Raw genomic sequence first — 17,940 nt, 5'->3', positions numbered from 1 at the left:
GACGGAAATGATTCAGCCCAAACAACTGCTGGTGCTCTGCCACGCCGATCCCCTCTTTTTTCCCTGCTTTTTTTCCTCTGCAGCATTGTTCATGAGTAGACGAGAGACATACGAAACTGTAAAGCCTCCACGAAGGGCAGTGCCGAGACACGTAACAGCACTGCAGCGACGTGTAGTAGCAGACCAGAGACCCGTTACCACGTGGTTCCTGGGCATGCAGCTTTCTGGTGTCATGATTCTCGCAGCTGTGCTATGGGGCAGCGTCACAGACACCACAGTCCTGCACTGATGGGGGAAGTTTTCTACTCACTTGATGCTCGAAGCCTTCCCCTTCCTGGTGCTCAGCTTCCTCACAGATCGCTGTGCGCCCTTCCGAGCATGCTAGCTACACAAGGCTCACCCAGAGTTTAGCAAACTCAACAAAGCAGCATGAAACCAATGTTGTACACCGGCAGGCTCTTTAAAGACGTCTTGGACTAAGCTGTTTACTTGTTCCTTGGTACTGGGTGCTTTGCAAGATAGTACTTACTAACTTTTTGAAGCCTGTTTCTACAGCTTTACCTAGGAAAGCGATAGTTTTGCTCCCCAGGTACAATGAGCTGGTGAGGAGTGCATGCCATGTCAAGTCTTTGCTGACAATGTGAGGACTTTTTGTGGGTAAGGAGGAAGACAAAACAATATGCAAGCATTCCTACCAGCTCATTCCTGTGCTTCTGAGGCCTCTCTTTTACTGAGCACATTCTGGATACCTAGCTAGGCATAAATAAAATATGACTTGTGCTGAAATCTAACCTATAATTTCCCAAAGAGATAAAAGCTATTCTGTGATAATCAGCTACTATTAAAAATGCATTCGGTCAGCAGGAAGTCCTTGAGCACAGATTTTATTTATCGATCGCGTGCGTTTCCGCATGAAGCGCTCCCGTTTCACCTCACCTCTACGCCTATGTCCATCGGCCTTTGCAATAAAAGTGCCATCTTGGCAGTGGCGGGTGTTGTGATTTTGGGATGGTTACACTGAAGTCAGAAGCTGTCTCGAGCATCTTCTCCCTCGCTTTGTGATGTGATGGGCAATGTGGGTTGCTGGTAGGCTCAGAAGGGGGATGGCTGGGCTCTGGTTGCAAACCACCAGCAGAAACACGAATGCTGCTACTGCAGGATCGTCTCCCCAGGATCCTCTCCCCGAGTACTTGGAGCGGGCTCAAGGGGTTGGAAGCCTCTTTCTGGCTCTGAGTTATTGCTGACGGGGGCATTTTGGTTCCAGCCCTGTGGCTTAAACTTGATGGTGACACTCGGGAGTCCTGCGGCGGAGCCGATTCACAGGAGACCTGCGAACCCCCCCGACCCCCACAGGGCACCCTCGGCCTCCTGAAGCGGAGTCACTCCGGAGCGGCGCCTTTTGGGGGCTGGTCCCGGCCCCAAACCCCTTGTGCCCAGCGGGCGGAGGCCTGGCGCCCACCACAGGGCTCGGGGCTCTCCCACCGCCTGCACGGGGCCTCCGCGGGGCCGGGCCGAGGCGAGGCGGGGCCCGGGGCCCGTCCCCCGCCGCCGGCTCCCCCCGAGCCGGAGCCGGAGCCGCAGCCGCAGCCGCGGGGCCCCCGCCCCCGTCCCCGCCCCGCTCGCAGCTCCGCAGGGCCGGGAGGCGGCGGCGCGGCCCCGGCCGCCTGCAGCCGGCACCGACATGGCCGCGGCCCCCCCGCGGCGGGGAGACCCCCGCTAACACCCCCCCGGCTCCGTCCCCGGCCCCGTCCCCGTCCCCGCTCGGCGGCCGGCAGCATGTGGGGCGGGCTGCACACACAGCTCGGCGCCAGCCTGCGCGGCTACAGGGCCGGTAAGCGACGGAGGCACCCCCGGGACCCCCCCCGGGACCCCCCCGGGCATTGGGGACGGGACGGGGACGGGGACGGGGACGGGGACGGGGACGGGGCGGCGGGGGGGACGCGGCGCCGGGCTCCGCGGCTGCCTTCGGGGGGAAGATGGGGGGGTGGGGGGGTGAAGAAGGGCTTTTATGTTTCCCAAATTTGTACTTGTTTTAATTTTTAAACTTGTTTTAGTTTTTAAAACCTGGCGTGCGTGGGGCCGGGGGCCTGCCGTGCTCCGCCGGGACTCGCGGCGCGGGGTGAAGCTGGCTCCGACCTAATCCGCTTCCGTGGGCTTGGCTGGCTGCCTTTCCTTTTTTCTTTTTTCTTCTTTTTTTTTTTTTTTTTTTTGGCTTGTTTTGTTAGTATACCCTTGGGCAGCGGATCTAAGCAGCCTTGCTTCCCTTCTTCTTTTTTTTTTTTTTTTTTTTTTTTTTGTTTTATGTGACTTAGTGACTTAGACTGCGAGCAATCCCCGCGACACCCGGGATTTGTTGAGCCCTGGTTTTTTCTGCATCCCTTTTCTATCCGTGTCCAGGCTAAGGAGAGGCTGGGACCCACAGCTTGGCAGGGGGCAGCTTACGTTGGGTTTAAATTTAATTTAAAATTCTGTTTAAATTCGGAATTAGGGACGCCAGGCGGTCACCTCGAGCCGGCATCTCCTCGGCAGCGAGGGGCCAAGCGGCCGCAGTGACACGGCCAGCGCTTCTGCAGAGGCGAGACCCTGAGCAAAGTGTTTTTGGACGCCTTTTTTTTCAGGATTTGGGAGCATGACGGACTCGTTTCACCTTGCAGAGTTCCTGCAAGTATTTTGTGATTTTTCACTGCTTGAAGTCACAGAGCACGGTGAAGGTCTGTGGCTTGGCTGCGCAGTGCCCAGTGCGAAGTAGTGCTGTTGGATTTTTTTTTTTTTTTTTTCCCCTTCACGATTTCATATTTAAATGCTGGAAACGCAAAATATGACTGCATACACGGTAGGTTGACGCATTTAAATGGCAGGATTGTTTTGGTTTCAGTTGACAGGGTTTTTCTTGCAAATACAAGAGCTGCTAAGACATTCTCAGCAGCTGCCTGAATCTCTGCAAATAGTCTAATGTTCGTCCCCTGTGATGTGAAAGAAGGCATTGTTCCTTTTTTCTTCACCACTATTATTAATTCCTATGTATAACACGCTTGCCCTGCTGAAGCGTGGATTTTTTTAACGCTTCCTGTAAAAGAACGAAGCTACATTATCTTGGTGGTGCAGAGCCGCTGGGTATTCTGAGCTAGGTGCACAGATTGCAGTTACTTTGGTAGAAACTGCAGGAATTTGGTGTTTCAGTTGTTGGTTATTTGTGTTTGGGGCAGGAACACTGGGAGGCTCTCACATGCGTGCTCTGGTTGTGCCATTCACTGGCTCCGCACTGTTACTGACATTGTTGGTCTTCATTTTTACGTTTGCTTCAGAAAACTCTGGATTGGGCCATTCATTGCTTTGTCCTCCCTTGTTTTTTGGGGGGTCAAATAGCGTGTTTTAGTACAGCAGTGCTGATCAGTAAGGGACTGGATGAATGTTTTCCTCTTGCTTGCTTGTCAGAATTTAATTCTCAGATGTTGCTGTGAGATCTGAGAACTCATTGTGCTTGTTGTTTTCCCTTACTCCTCATCCCTCCATTCCTTCAATACCCAGAGTTAATGAGAAGTTCAAAATATATGTTTATGTATGAGTTTGGGAAAAGAAACAGGGTAGCAAAACTGTTGTAGATAGGCCGAATTTGAGATAACAGAGGCTAACAGAAGGTAGTGGTTCATTAGAAAGCAAGTGCATAAAGCTGAAGTTTAACCTTGAGGTACAATGTCTGCACTGGAGTTTCCAACACAGTAGTCCCTTCCTTCATCAGTCTTGCTTTGAAATAGTCGACAAGCTGTTTTGTGAGGTTCTCTAACTCCTCTAAAGAAGGGGAAGTTAATTAGCTCCATGCAGGTATTATAATGAAGGGGTAATGGCTGCTGAGATCCTGTGCTATGATATTATTGACAGGTTAGGCTTATTTATTTATTCATGTTTGGAGAGAGAAGCTGTCTGTGAGAAAAGTATTTTGGAGACAGAACAGTAGTGTCCTACTAGGACGCAGGAGTTTAAGCACTTACTTTGAAGCTGGAGGAATATTTCTTCTGACAGAATATGTTTAATTCTTTAACAGCAGTTCTTTAATAGGGATTCTGATTATGTTGTCTTTTAAATATTGGTGTGGGAGCATAACAGCTGAGGACCGTGTTTCCTTGCTAAACTGTGTTATTACTGAAAAGCATTGTGTTTTGCTACCTGTATGTTAGTCATCCATGGATATGGGTATTCAGAAGTTCTGGGTATGTTGAAAGTCTTACAGTTCACTTACAAAGCTAGGTGTAGGTGCCTACTGACGAATCCTGTAACTGTTTATGTAGGGCAATTATCAAATTTTCAGTAATAGATGCAAATTCATTCTGATTTTTCTTCAGATGTAACAGGCAAGGTCACTTCTTGGACTATTTTGGTTTTGGCTTTCGTTTTTATTCCCTCTTGTCATTCCCAGATTTTTCTTCATTTTCCGTTTAATAGGAGCACACTCTCTGAAAAAGATGTGCTGTCTTGTTTGCACATCTCTGAGTTTTTTTCTAGGTAGGTGCTTGTTGTTTAACCAGTGGGTTGAACAACAAATTCTGCTGCCTATGCAAAATAAATTCACTCTTAACACTTTTAGTACCTGTCCTGAAAAAGGACATTTCTACTTCTGGAACGTGTATGATTGATTCTAGTTTTCCAGCCTTCTTGTAAACGTTTAATTGTTCTTGAAAACCCTGCAGCATGGTTTATCCCCCCGTAAAGGCAACAGCTACCCACTGTGCTGCAGGAGTTTGAATAACTGTGGTGAAGGATGCGCAGGGCTTCAAGCCCTCTGCCTGCTCATCGACGCCATCCTTTGAAGCGTGCAGTTGGTCCCCAGGTTGTTCAAGTCTGTGAAAGTGTTCATCTGCACGTGGCGTTTCTCTGGGGGCGGCAGCCGGTCGGTCAGGCTGCGCGTGTGCAACAGATGCCAGTGGAAAGTGGAAAATGTCCACTTTCGAAGGAAAAAACCAAATGCTCACTGCTTTCAGTCAACTGCACTGCCTCCACTCAGACTTCCTTCTGCTGAGCGGTACTGCCAGTAGCTGACCACCGAAATTTGGTGGTAAGTGCTAGTTAGGAGATAGAAGTGAGGAGCGATGAAGTGCATGAAGCAAGCTGCTCCGAAGGATGTGACTGGCACTATAAAAGCAGCCGCGTGGTGCCCTCTGCTCCTTGGGCCCTGGCCACAGGGCTTGTCCCTGTGGCGATTTAATGATGTCACAACCAAAATGAAGGTCATGGCACATTATGAGGCCACGGGGCGCTGCCTCCTGGGCACCATGGGCTTCACAGGCAGCTTTGCGACAGAGCAGTGGGGAGAGGGGGGCTCCTCTAACTTGGGCTGGGGAAGGGGGGCAGAAATCCCATGGCTTCCTGTCTGTAAAGGGTTTCACTGGTCTGTTGGGAGCCTGTGGCTGAAGACGTGGCAGTGCTTGAGACATCTGAGAAGGCAGGCTTATCTTGGCAGGCTGGGCACGGCAGTAAATGGTGAGTTACATCACCAGGGCAGGCTTGGGGTTGATTACCAGTTACAAATGTATGCATATACTTATACGTATAGTACATCATAAAATTGATTACCTGAGCTTAGAAATCTAGTGTTAAAAATCTACAAGCCTGGCTGGTAGAACGGCCTTTGCCATCTTGCATGGGCCGTGTGGCTGTGAAATGACAGCCTGCCTTCCAGTGCTGGTGGCGAGCTAACAGGCGCTAGGTACATCCCTTCAGAACAATGCGTTTTGTCCCTCCCTCCAGGCAATTCGCTTTTGTGGACCTAGTATCAGCTCTTTTAACATACACAAAACCCAAATGTCTCAGCTGCCCGGCTGCAAAGACAGCAGTAGTTTCTCAAACTGTAAAGATGCACGAACGTATTACATGCTTGTTCTTAGGGGTTAGCAGTACTTCTAATCTCGCGTCTGTAACGTGTTTACCGAAAAATCAGCTTGTGGTTTCACACCATGAAAGGACATTTTTGTCCTTTTAATACTTCCTTTTAAAGGAAGCAGTAATTCGTCTAATGATTTTGAGAAGAATGCATTAATTTTAAACAGTTGTGCGGAATAAGTGCCTGGTAAAAGGCAGCCAGAGCCATCACGTCTGTGCTGAGGGGGGGAGGTGAAGGAAGTGCTAGCTGGATAAGAGCACCTGTGGTTTCTCCACTGAACACCCAGGATTTATGCCCACCGAATTACTATTGCTTGTTACGGTTACGTGCTAAGACTTCAGCAGCAGGTGTTTAAGGACAGCTAAAAGACCCGTGCCTCTCAGAGTACAGACGAGTTGCCAAATGCAGTAATGATACGCAGTGGTAAGAAGAGTTGAAAGCCTCCCGTGACTTGAGGTTGTATCAGGAGATGATCATCTGCCCCTGCTGGAAGCAAAGCCTGCTTGCTGTGGATGGGTTAATTAAGGGAAGGAGCACATCTACAGCGCTGCCCCCAATACCAGCTCAGCCTGATGTGTTCTTGGGGTGCTTGTTTTTGTCGTATGACTTGCCTGTGGCTCAATAGTAAGAGAGTCCAAGTAATCCAACTCCTGCGCTAGTTGCTTTTTGGCTGAAGAAGTGCTGACATGATCGTAGTTGTCAGTTGTTTGTCAGATGCCCAAATGTGTCCTGAAACCATACACCGACAATAAAACAGTCTCATTGTGGCTGTAATTAGCTTTAAAACATGTTTAAACCATGCTACGTGGTTCAGAAAGCGTCCTTCGAAGTGACTTTGGGGGGTTTGGCCTTGTCTGGCTGCCGGGCTCCCTCCCGGCCGACCCCGCTGGCAGGGCCGGGGCGCACGCATGGACCAGCTGGTGGGCCTAGGTGGGGACGGGGGATCCCTCTCCAGCACCCCGGGCAAAACAGATTGTGTGGGCAGCTGGATTTAACTTACTGACAATTAAAGTACATTTCTGTAGTGAGAAACAAAGAAAAAAAAGCACGCACAAAGAGAACACCACAAAAACACCCTCTCTCCCCTTCCCGCCTTCTCCCAGGCTTGGTTTCGCTCCGGACACCCCCCTGCCTACCCCTGTCAGCACTTTCTGCTCCAGCACAGTGACATCTTGGTGTCTGCGGGGCTGTTTCTCACTCGTTGCTCCTGGGTAGTGCTTTAAGACCTTTCCTTGCACGTCCTTCCAGAGGTGCAGCCACTGGCCTCTCCTGAGGCCCCCGCTGCCAGCACCTGGTACAGCCTGGGGAGAGGAGAACCCTCCGAGTCCCTCTTGGTACGCCTGGAGTAATGCTGTATGCAGCCCTGAAGTTTGTTCCTGCTAGTGCTAAGGGAGGGTGTTGGAAGGGACGCTGAGGTCTGTGAAATTTTTGGGTTCTGTCCTGGTCTCCCACGTGGGAGCTCCTTGCTGCGTGGGGGAAGCCGAGGAGACGCATAGTGCATGGGAGCCTGCAGACCAGCTGCAGAGCCCCGGGGGTGGATGGCTAGAGAAGACGTAATAGGGAACAATTTGTGTAGATAGGTTCACAACTATGCCTAGGCTTATATTAGTCTTAACTCTTCCCTCGTTCCCCCTGGAAGTGCTGACTCCCGCGGAAAGGCCGCTCTCCTCAGGCAGCTCCGCGACATCTGGCGCTGGTGCCCGGCTCGAGCGTCCCGTTGCCTGCCCAGCTGTGCACACTGACCCACTTCTGCTGCGAGTGGCACTGCCTCCCTCTGTTCCCATTCCCCCCTGACCTCTGCTGTTTCTTGAGAATCGGCCGGCCGCTGTGAAAGGAGGCGGTAACTCAAACAAAAAGGGAAGGGCAAGTGCCCAGAGAGTTTTCTTGTTCAGTTTCAGGGTATAATGGTTTCTGAAATTTGGAAGATGTGGCAGACAGACACCTTCTTTGCCTGAGGTGGTGTACGTGTGTGAATTGCAGGGCATGATTTCATGTTACAGCTCAAATGATCTGCTGCATAGCTGTTCCTACCCTTCTTGAGGGGCCAGGCCTGGCACGCATTCAGCCTTATGGCAGGCTCATCTGAGGGGCTGGACCAAGGATACTAATGGTAAAGAAATGATAAAGGAGGGATTTTGCTAATGGTAAAGAAATGATAAAGGAGGGATTTTGCCTGACCCCAAGGTGAGCCACTGCAGCAGAAGGCATCTGTGCTGGTGTCAGGCACATGCAGAATACCTGGGGTCAAATGGGCGGGCTCTGAAGTCAGCTAACAGGGAGGGGAAAATCCCCTAGCACGGTCCTGCTTGGCCGCTGTGGTGCTGCTGATGACATCAGGAAGTATATCCTTAATCCTGACTTACCGTGAAGGCCAAGGAAGATTAAGGGAGAGGATCAGGAAAAAGTGACATTGATTATACTGGACGTTGTAGCTTCAGCCCTTCAGTGGACTTACATTCAGGTTGAAGCTGGCCCAGGATAGTGGGTGATGACTGGCGAGGTGGCAAGAGACCATCTCGGTCTTGCTGAGGAAGCACAGTGCAAACAGTGTCAAGGAAAACTCATGCTGCCTCTTTATGGACTAAAATACCTGAAACAGGCTTTCAGCAAATGATGCTTTTCTAACTTTCAACTCCCTAATACGTTAAGAGGCTCACGGTGCAGTACTCAGGCAGGAAACATTCTCGAATCGTCCTGGAGTCAGATCTGAGATTCCTTATAAGGTATCCGTATGTTTTTAATGTCTGCTTTATTCCTTTCGTAGCATAGTTTCCAGATGGTGTGGGAAGCTGCAACTTTTTCAAGGTTTCAGAATATATAAGGCTTTTTTTTTTTTTTTTTTTTTAAGTCTGTATTTCTTTAAAAGATGGTATGTTCTCTCCTGAGTGCCCACTCTACACCAAAACTGTTTGTGTGTGTTCATAATTTTGAACCTTTGGAGACAATCTTATATTTGAGAATTAATGCATGTGAAAATGCTTTGTAGAAAAGCCCAGAAACTTGTATTGATCAGAGGCTGGAAGTGGGGGAACAGTGACCTAACTAGAAACACGAAAAGGCACTGACAATACCATTACTTAAAACTTTATCAATTCTGCTAAAGACTGTGGGAAACACAGCTAAGAGTTGCGATCTTAATCTCTCTCTGTTCACTTCATCCTAAATGCCCCACTGATTGAACAGGGGCTCACATGTGGTCAGTAGAATTACTGTAGTGAAAGGTTTTTGCATCAAAAGTGATTGTCGTTTTGAAGATGGAAACACATAAATTATTGGTTTTGGCTGGAAATATCCTAATGAGTACCGTTAAGTCATAAAGACTATGATTTTATTTTTTTTTTAAACTACCGTGTTATTTTTTTAAATTCCAGATTCTCTCTCCTTGCTCATATATTCAATAGGCATGAGTGGAAGGAAGAGTTTTTAACGGGGAAACTGGATGTTGTACCTCGTGACCAAAGCACTGAAAGCTCCTGCAGTCAGTCTGCTAATGACTTGCATGAAGTCTGAATTTGACCCTTTTAACACAGATGTAGGAACTCCCTTACGTGTTGTGCATGCTTCTACAAGTGTATACTGAAAACATAGCCTGAAGGCTCTGTCTGTCTCTGGTACATCCAAATTAAAGTGGATTCTGCTGTGTGTATAATGCACATTAGATTTCTTTGAAGAAAGATGGGAAAATGCTATCATTGTTATGGTTTAGCAAACTGGATCAGTGAAATGATTTTATTTTTGGTCTCTGTCTTTACCAGTTATTTTAGTGCCATGGATATCTTTAGATCTGATTTCAAGGAAAAGAGAGAAATTACACTTCCTTCTGAAAAAAAATGAAACTGTTAGACTTTTTTATTCAATCCATTTTGCTAAGTGTGGGAACTGCATAAAATCATTTAAGTTTTTTTTTGACTTGTTGTAGCAGCTGTGATGACTTCACTTTTCCCCATGCATAGAGGAGATGGAGTTAGCTCTTTAAACAGAGCAAGGACAAAGGTAATTCTGGAAGAAAAATGTTGGAATGGCAAAGAAAAACATAACGATTGTGGTTTTGAGTTCCAATATAGCTAAACTCCGAGAGGGGCTTAGACACAGATGATAATTTACAGTCATTGGCTGCTTTATTATTATTATTATTTTTAAAGACAGAGGATTTAGCTGCTCACCTACAGCGCACACAGCCTTTTAACAGACTCCAGGAACTGGCTGGGTGTCCTGAGGTTTAGCTGTTTGTGTTAACTTTAAGCATAACAATGTGTTTATTTTGCTGGACATTCCCCTCTTCGTATTGTGATAAACTTAGCAGGTACAAAAGGTAGGCTGGCCATTACCACATGGACATGAATGGAGGCTAAGAACATCATTTTGTGTTTCTGTGGGGTGAATAGTGCACGGAGTCCAAAGACAAAGAGGCAAGCCAGCGTAGCAGGCATGAGGTAATACATGTCGTCCGTGTGCCAAGCTCAAAATAAGAAACATCTGCAGCTTGGATTTTGAAGTCCTGTCTTATGCAAATGGGCTCTATCTGGAAAAGGAGAACTCGCAGGGGTGCTATCAACAGTTGGGCTGGATTCCTGCTCTTGCCCCTGTCAGTGATGAAATGGAAGCAAACCCTTTGCTCTCCTGACAACGGTAGGAATTTCGTCGGGTTGATAAATTAAATAAATGCAGCTGAATGCTGTCTGTATAGAAGTTACAAAGTGTTACGAATTGAGTCCTTGTTCTACATACTTCCTAGACTAGGAATCAGAGAGGCTCAGTCTATTATTGTACTGTGTCAGTGCAAGGATTTTGCTGTCTAAAAAGCTAGCAAAGTGCTGCGTTGAGCACAGCTTTCCGCTCGCTGAACAGATTTTGCCCTGCATAGTGAAGCCTGCAGAAATTTATGCCAGTCTTGCTCCAGTTCAGAGTTTGCATTAATGTGCAGTTTGGCAGCAGGGTTATTTGGCCGGGCGGTTTGGCCTGGTGATGAGCTGGTTGCTGTTGGGCATCCCAGTGTTCCTCTACATCCCCACTCCCTGCTTGGCACTGCTGCTAGGCAGACCTGGCTCGCCGTTTGCTCCTGAGTGTGGGTTTGGGGACAAGAGAGGTAGCTGGTTGTGTCCGTCTTCAGCTACCATGGCGAGGTTCTGAATTTATCTTTCTTAGTTCCCATTCTTCCTTCCAGATCGCATGCTTCCCTGCATGAGAGACCTCGGCATGGGTTGGCCTAGTACTGTGCATTGTCGTACACGTTTATAAAGTCATGAATATTTGTAGCTTGTGAAAGTTCACAGAGATACTGTTTTGCATAGAAGTCAGTTTTCATAGCTGTAATTATCCATGAAGAGAGATTGTACGTTTAGCTATTTCTATTTTAAAAAAGATTTAACCTTTTATCAGCGAATTCCTGAGGCATAAAAAAACAGAGGTTTGGTGTCACAATCTAGTTAAAATGTGGCTCTCTTAGGAAATTGCAGTATGAGTACGTACTCCTTAAAATAGGACTCTAGGCAAATTCTGATACTGCCAATCAGGCGTATGCTCACTTTGGGGACTGTACTTTGAGGATTGGCACCTTTGGGTTCCTCTCCTCTCATTTTTCTCCTCTATTATTTTGTGATGTTTTTGTCTCTCCCCAGTGAGTTCTTTTGTGGGTGATGAGAGCAGAGTACAGCTATCGGCCTTTGTGTGCTGCCTTGTGTGTTATCAGGCTGTACAAGTAAAAATGCAAGTAGAAAGGCTTCTCTTTCAATATCCTTTTGCTTAAGCTCACACATTTTGTTCCCACTCTGTACATTTTTATCTTTCTTCATGGTTATGATTGTTCTATTCAATTTCCAGCTGAAAAACCAGGAGAGCTTGGTTAAATAGTTTGCAAGCTCTGTCAAGAAAGCCCACTAATAAAGGATGCGAGTCCTCAGGATGAATCATATTTCAGCTAGCTGACACTGTAAAGTGGTTTTGGGAACCGAAATGTACAGATTCAGTAGTTAAGGCTGTCACTTCATCCCACCTCACTCTGCTCACTCGTGCGCTGAGATGAAGCTGTGTCATCCACCTACTCTCAGCTGCCTTTGGGAGGGAGGAGGGACTGGGACCTGCTGGCACCTCAGTTCACAGCTCGTGGGGCTGTGAGCTTCCACCTCCTCCAGAGCCTTGGGAGAAGGGTCCTGATGCTGTCGGCTGGCCGCCTTCCCTGGAAACATCATAGACACTCTCTTTCCAGGGCACTGCTCATCTTAAGCGTAGGATTTTAGAAGAGCAGAGGTTGTGTTGTAGACCTGAAACTTGTCTGAGGCATTTGCATTAATAAAAGTTGCAGTTCATTTTGCAGAAGGATCACAGGGATGAGGTGCTTGCCAGGTTTTTTATTGCTGTTTTCAAGAGTATTTATTTGTTCATGTGTATTTTTTTGGCCTTTATCTGCAAGGCCTTTATCTTACACGTGTGGCTCTTTGTACTGTGTCAGGATGGCAGATTGAATGAATCCAGTTTATCTCTTGCCTCATCTTTGATCGAAGGAGGCTGCTGTTAAATCATTATCAGACTATCAAGTTTCTTTTCAGACTATATAAATGAGTTAAAGTACAACACCTGCTCTTGTGTCTACTTTTTGGATGGGGTTTTCTTGTATTTTAAGTTCTGCTGCCCCCTTTTCCTTCTCTTGCTCTTTGTGTCGTCTTTCCAGCAGTGGATAAAAATAGAATATTTATTGGCAAAGAACTGCCATGCACAAAACACACACTGAAGTGACGTTTTCTTTACTTTTTCAACAACGGTGATTTTGCAGTTATGGTGAGGAAAACATTTTCCAACTGAAGTTAATTTTTTTTTTTTTGTTTGTTTGAAGCTTCTGTCCGCACCTTTTATTCCTACAAGGCAGCGAACAGCTCACTGGGAGTCCCTTTGCCTGGTGGTGGTTGTAGGTTCTTGCTTTTGGGAAGACGTGAGGCTACTTGTTGCTGTGGGACAGGGAGAGACACAAAAGAGGGACTCTGAAACCTGGAGGGTTTCTCTGAAGGGGAAGCTGAGGGGGAAAGCTGGCGTGGAGGGGGTGACTTCTTTCAAAACACCAGCGTCAGCTTCTTCCAGCGTAAGTAGTGGGGTGGTGGTGGTCTCCCACCCCGTCAGTTCCATGGGAGAGGTGTGTCATAGGCAGGTGCATGCCTTTATTTTAACAACTTTCTATTTGGTACCGGGCTGTTATTTAAAATATATTTATTTATTTATTTGGAAGATCATCCTTTTTGGATGAAAACTCCTTAGACTGGAGAGGGAGGCGGAAGGGAGATACCTGTGAGCGTTCTTGGTGACAGTGCATTGGTGTCGTCTTGTTGTCACCAGATGTCACAGCCTTTTTGCTGTGTTTGGATGATCTCTGGTTTATTTTGTATAAAGAACCCCCGAACTTGTAAGATGGTGCATGAGGAATGATGTAGCATCTCATCTTGGAGGTGGGCCTTGTGTTGGTTAGCATATTATGGGGCTGTTCTGGTGTCCATAGCTGTTCACGTGGCATGGTAAAATTTTCATTTAGTTGAAAGTAGAGCTGCTGATGGTGAGGGTGAACTCACTGACGTTGGCTGATTGGTCTGAAATGCTGACTCTGTCCTTGAGAGAGCTTTAGGCAGGCTCTAATGTCATCCTGGTGTGAAATATTGTTGTACTACGGTGAGCTTTGCAGAGCTGTCAGCTTTTGATAGCACTGTAGTAAAATCTCCCCGTCAGGATCTTTTGGCTGTGTAAACTTACACCGGCTGTCACTGGTGATTCACTTCTGGTCACGATCCATGTCAAAGTCACGGTGTGGAATAGAAAAACAGGCCTGCTTTGGTAGGGATGCATCTGCTGTGAAACCCAGTTAAGTCTGGTGCCGTTGCTTTTTGTTCTGCATCTAGGTAGAGCAGCAGTACCATAGCTGTCACTTAAATAAGCCTCTGTGCGTTCAGGCAAGTTAGAGGTATTTTAGGAACCGAATATAAAGATGGTGGTGCTGTTATTTTGTATGTGTAGGTCATGTGGGCTCTGCGCATGCCACGGAAATTAGGGGTGGTAATGATCCCGATTTAACTAGCTGCCTCCCTGCCAGCAGTCTGTAATACACAGAAAAAGATGGATGTTTTTGTGGAGTGAAATTTCAACAACTGCTGGCCTTTAATAAATAGGCTACTTCCTGCACTTCATATACTCTGTTGTTAGCTGATCTGCTTGAAATGCAGGCACAGCACCATGGCAGTGTATTTAGGTGGCCAAATTCAAGGATACAGTCAACTGCTCATATTTCCTGATGCAACAAGCAATGCTTGTAGTCAAACGACAACATACAATCAAGCAGCACATAAATCTACAAGAAATTTGGGCTTGCTTCTCTTGCCCCACTCTGTATTTTGGACAGATGGACCCTGGGACCCTGGCTGGCGATGGGCAGGTCTGGGACTACAGCAGCAGGGTAAAGCAGGTGTGCTAGCTGAGCAGAGAGGGCAGCCTTGGGTATCTTTTTCTCCTCTTACTCTTGGTTTGTTCAGTGTAGGCTGTCTGCTGCATGAGAGGTCAGGCATTCACAGAGAGCTGTTCAAAAGGAGGTAGGGAGCGTAAATTGAGGAGCGTGGCAAGGGGTGGTTTGTCAGGACTTCTCTCTGAAAGCCTGTTTCAGATAGTGAAACTAGCAGATTATTTTTTAAATAATGACCTGGGCTAATGGGGCCTGTAAGGTTGCATAATTACCTTCCCTCAGTGATGGGGGGCTTAATTTGCTCTCTGGGACTTCGAGTCAGGTACCCTTAACTTACTGTTGGGACTTCTTAATGAGCATATTTCTACTATCTTGTGCCTTTTCTGGCCTTTTGTGGAAATGGGTTCGATTAGCCTTGAAAAGCTCTTTTTCATATAAACAGTGTATTTTCATAATAGCTGTGTGTTGTGGAGAATCACCATTAGGCCAGAGAGGTCAGAAGATGTAGATACACCATGAAAAGTAAAAAGTTTAGACTCCTGGAGTATGTGGTTAGTTATCTTTTCTAAAGGATGCAACAGGTTTAATGTCAGGACTTCTGGGCAAAGAGAAGGTGTTTCTTGAAGTATCCAAGCACAAGCATGATCTCTTGGCACATCTAAAATAGGGAAATGGTGTGTTTTTCAATCTGTTCCAATTTTAAGACTATTCTCCTCCTTGGGATATACTAAACAGAGGTCTCCTAAATGGAGAAAGCTCAGCGAGTGAGGAGTGAGACCGGTCTGCCCCCTCCCAGCCCCTTCTCTGGGCCTCTGCTGTAAGGGTCAGGCATGATCCCAGTGGGGATGCCAACAGGGAGCACCTGAGTGAGGACACCCGTCTGAAGTCCCGAGCACAGTGCAGACAGCCTGAGGTGCTCCCCTGGAGAGCCAAGTGGGATCTGGCAGGCCTGGGCTGATAAACTCATGCTGGACTCATGCTGATCTGTGTGAGTTCTGTGTGCGTACAGCACAGAGCTCTTCAGCACTGCCAGCTCGAGGGTCGGGCTCTGTGAGTTCACTTGGAAATGCTCTGTGGCCCCCAGGTGCAGAGGTGCCTCAGGAAGGGGTGTGCTCCTGTCCCGCTGTGCTGGCAGTCCCACTGGACCACACTTCAGCACCACACCTGGGGCTCAACATGTCCAGAACCTGCATGAGGTTACAATAGGGTGTTCTGGGATGCTTTTCTATTTCCTCTACTTACAATAACTAAAGAGATCCCAGCGGGGCTGACTGCCTACCCCACAGTATGTTAGCACACTTTGTAGGGTCCAGCTGCAGTGTACTGTTCCTTCTTTTGGGATGTGCAATGCACGCTCGTGAGGTGTTGGGGGACCCTTCTTTGTACTGAAGGTGGTTAAATGCTGGAACAGGTTGTCCAGAGAGATCGTGGCATCTGTCCCTGGAGGTGCTCAAGACTCAGCGGGACGTGGCCCTGAGCAGTCGGATCCAATTAGCCGTGCTTTGAGCAGGGGGCTGGACTGGATGACCTCTGAATGTCATTTTCTACCTACATTATTCTGTCCTTCTGTGCTGTTTGAAGCTGTTATTACTCAAAGGGTAACGTTATTACCCTTTTGAGGGGCTGTGTAGGGATGATCATAGGTCCCAATACTGTGCATCCCTGTGACCAAGAGGTTGGAAGAGTTTGACATTCAGTGCTGTGTTGATTTGATGTGCAGGAGTTACGGTAGCGTTATTTGCTGCATTTCATTTAATGCTTGCTTAATGCCATAAAAGCTGGAATTACACCGAAGAGGTGTATTGTACTAAAAGGGTAAATGAAACTGAAGTTCCTCTTCTATAAATGTATTTTAAACGTCTCCTAAACCAGGACTGCCTCAGGCTTAATTAGCTCGGCTCGTGCTGGAATAGCTCGCTGCGGCCTGGGAGCGCGGCGTGCGCCTGCTGCCGAGAGCGGGGCTATTTCGGGAGAGGCAGAGAAAAACTACTGCTCCCAACGCAGCCAGAGTGTTCAGTGAAAGATGTGCCGGGTGGCAGGCGGGGAAGAAGCGTCCCAGTTTCCCGCTAGCCCTGTGTGAGCTACCGCACCACGGTGTGCTCGGTGCTGAGGCAGAGGTGGCACCTGTGGTGGCACCGCGAGGGGATCATGGCTGGGCCTCTGCACAGGCTGCTCTCCATGGCCCACCGGCCCTGGTGCCTCTGGTTTTGGGTTCAGCCACCTGATCCTGGGGCTTTTGAAAGCAACTCTGTGGAATAACTATGCGCTAAGAGGCTTTTAGGAGGAAAGGCAAGAAGTTTGAGGAAGAGAAGGGAATACATTGCACAAGGCATGGGTGCACCAGCACAAAGGGGAAGGGGTACTGAGGGAGGTACTGAAGACAGGGAGAAAAGGTAGAAAAATGTGTCAAAGGAAAGAAGATCAGTAAATGTAAGATAGGTAAATGTGTTTGGGGTGCTTATATATATACATGTTTACATCCTTTTTTAACATCCTTTTCTAAACTACATCCTTGTCGGTCCTTTCCCATTCGGGATACTCTACGATTCTGCTTAGTTTTCTGTGAACCAAGTACAGCTGGAGTTAGGAATGAGCTGCAGATGTCATTGCAGAGGTAAATTGCTCTCACGACTTTGGATGGACGCTGCTGAAAATATTGTAATGACCTAAAAATATCCACATGTAGCCTGAGAGACTTTACATGTGAACTGATACTTCTTGGTGAGTCACTTCCTGCTGCAAGCGTTATGCAAAGCGTGCTGCTGGAGGGGGTGGACGTGTGTGGTTATATAGAAAGCTGTGCTCGTCTCCTGGGTTGCCTCTGTGCCTCTGCTGATCTGGAGCCCCAAGTACAGCAGTCGGTGTTCTGCCTGTAAACAACAATTGGGTTTAGATGCTGGTTGTTGGAAGCTGTGATGGTCCTCTCGGGTGGTACTCTGTGGTGTATTTTCACTTGGGACTGACTATAAAATAGGTACATACTGAGAAAAATTCCTTGAACAAAGGCCTTACTTGCTGCTCTGAATTGTGCTTAAACCTTTTAACCATTATTAAAAATGAAAAAATAAAAAAGCAAAATGAAAGTAACCCTAGGTGGATAGCTGTCTCACAAAGCCAGCTTGTGTGCAGCCATGGTGTCCCTGCTTGAGGTGGTAGTCCCTCCTGTGATAACTGACAGCTTTTGGTAACACTGAAACAGAGTGAAGGGCTCTAGACACCAGTGTTAACCAATTCATTGCTGTTTCTTATCACCTTTGTCCTGTGGGTTTTGTACAGTTGGAATGACTGTTCCAACAGCAAAATCTTCAGCTGGTTTCTGTTGCTGGAACACCTTCATTTCTCTGCTTGTAGTTGAGTGCTTGCAGTGCAAAATCCTGCTGCGAGTTGAGAACCGTTTCTAGGACAGAAAATACAAGATAAGAATCTTGGTAAAGTTATTGCAAGAACAGCTGGAGGGCTGTGTTTTTAAATAGTAAAAGTGTATTTACTTGGATTTCTTGGGAGGATTCCACCTAGCAAAAGGACCTTACTTTAAAAAAAAACAAACAAACATTGGCACAGAACCTGTTTCAGACCTGAACTATGAAACACAGGGCTCATTTTTCACTGTGACCAGTATTTTGTTGTTGATTTC

At 47.3% G+C, this 17,940-nt stretch overlaps 1 protein-coding gene across 1 annotated transcript in view; it reads left to right on the top strand.

Annotated features, from left to right (window-relative positions):
• Positions 1-1,043: 1,043 nt before the first annotated feature.
• CEP85L (centrosomal protein 85 like) overlaps positions 1,044-17,940 on the top strand; it is a 108,633-nt gene continuing 91,736 nt past the window's right edge. Inside the window, exon 1 of the mRNA XM_032185744.1 lies at positions 1,044-1,086. Coding sequence (XP_032041635.1) covers positions 1,074-1,086 — 13 coding nt within the window. The 5' untranslated portion in view covers positions 1,044-1,073. The remainder of the gene's footprint in view (positions 1,087-17,940) is intronic.

Source organism: Aythya fuligula, chromosome 3 (assembly GCF_009819795.1).
Source record: "Aythya fuligula isolate bAytFul2 chromosome 3, bAytFul2.pri, whole genome shotgun sequence".
Taxonomy (NCBI): domain Eukaryota; kingdom Metazoa; phylum Chordata; class Aves; order Anseriformes; family Anatidae; genus Aythya; species Aythya fuligula.
Note: the sequence above shows the minus strand (reverse complement) of the source record. Positions and strands in the feature narration are given on the sequence as shown.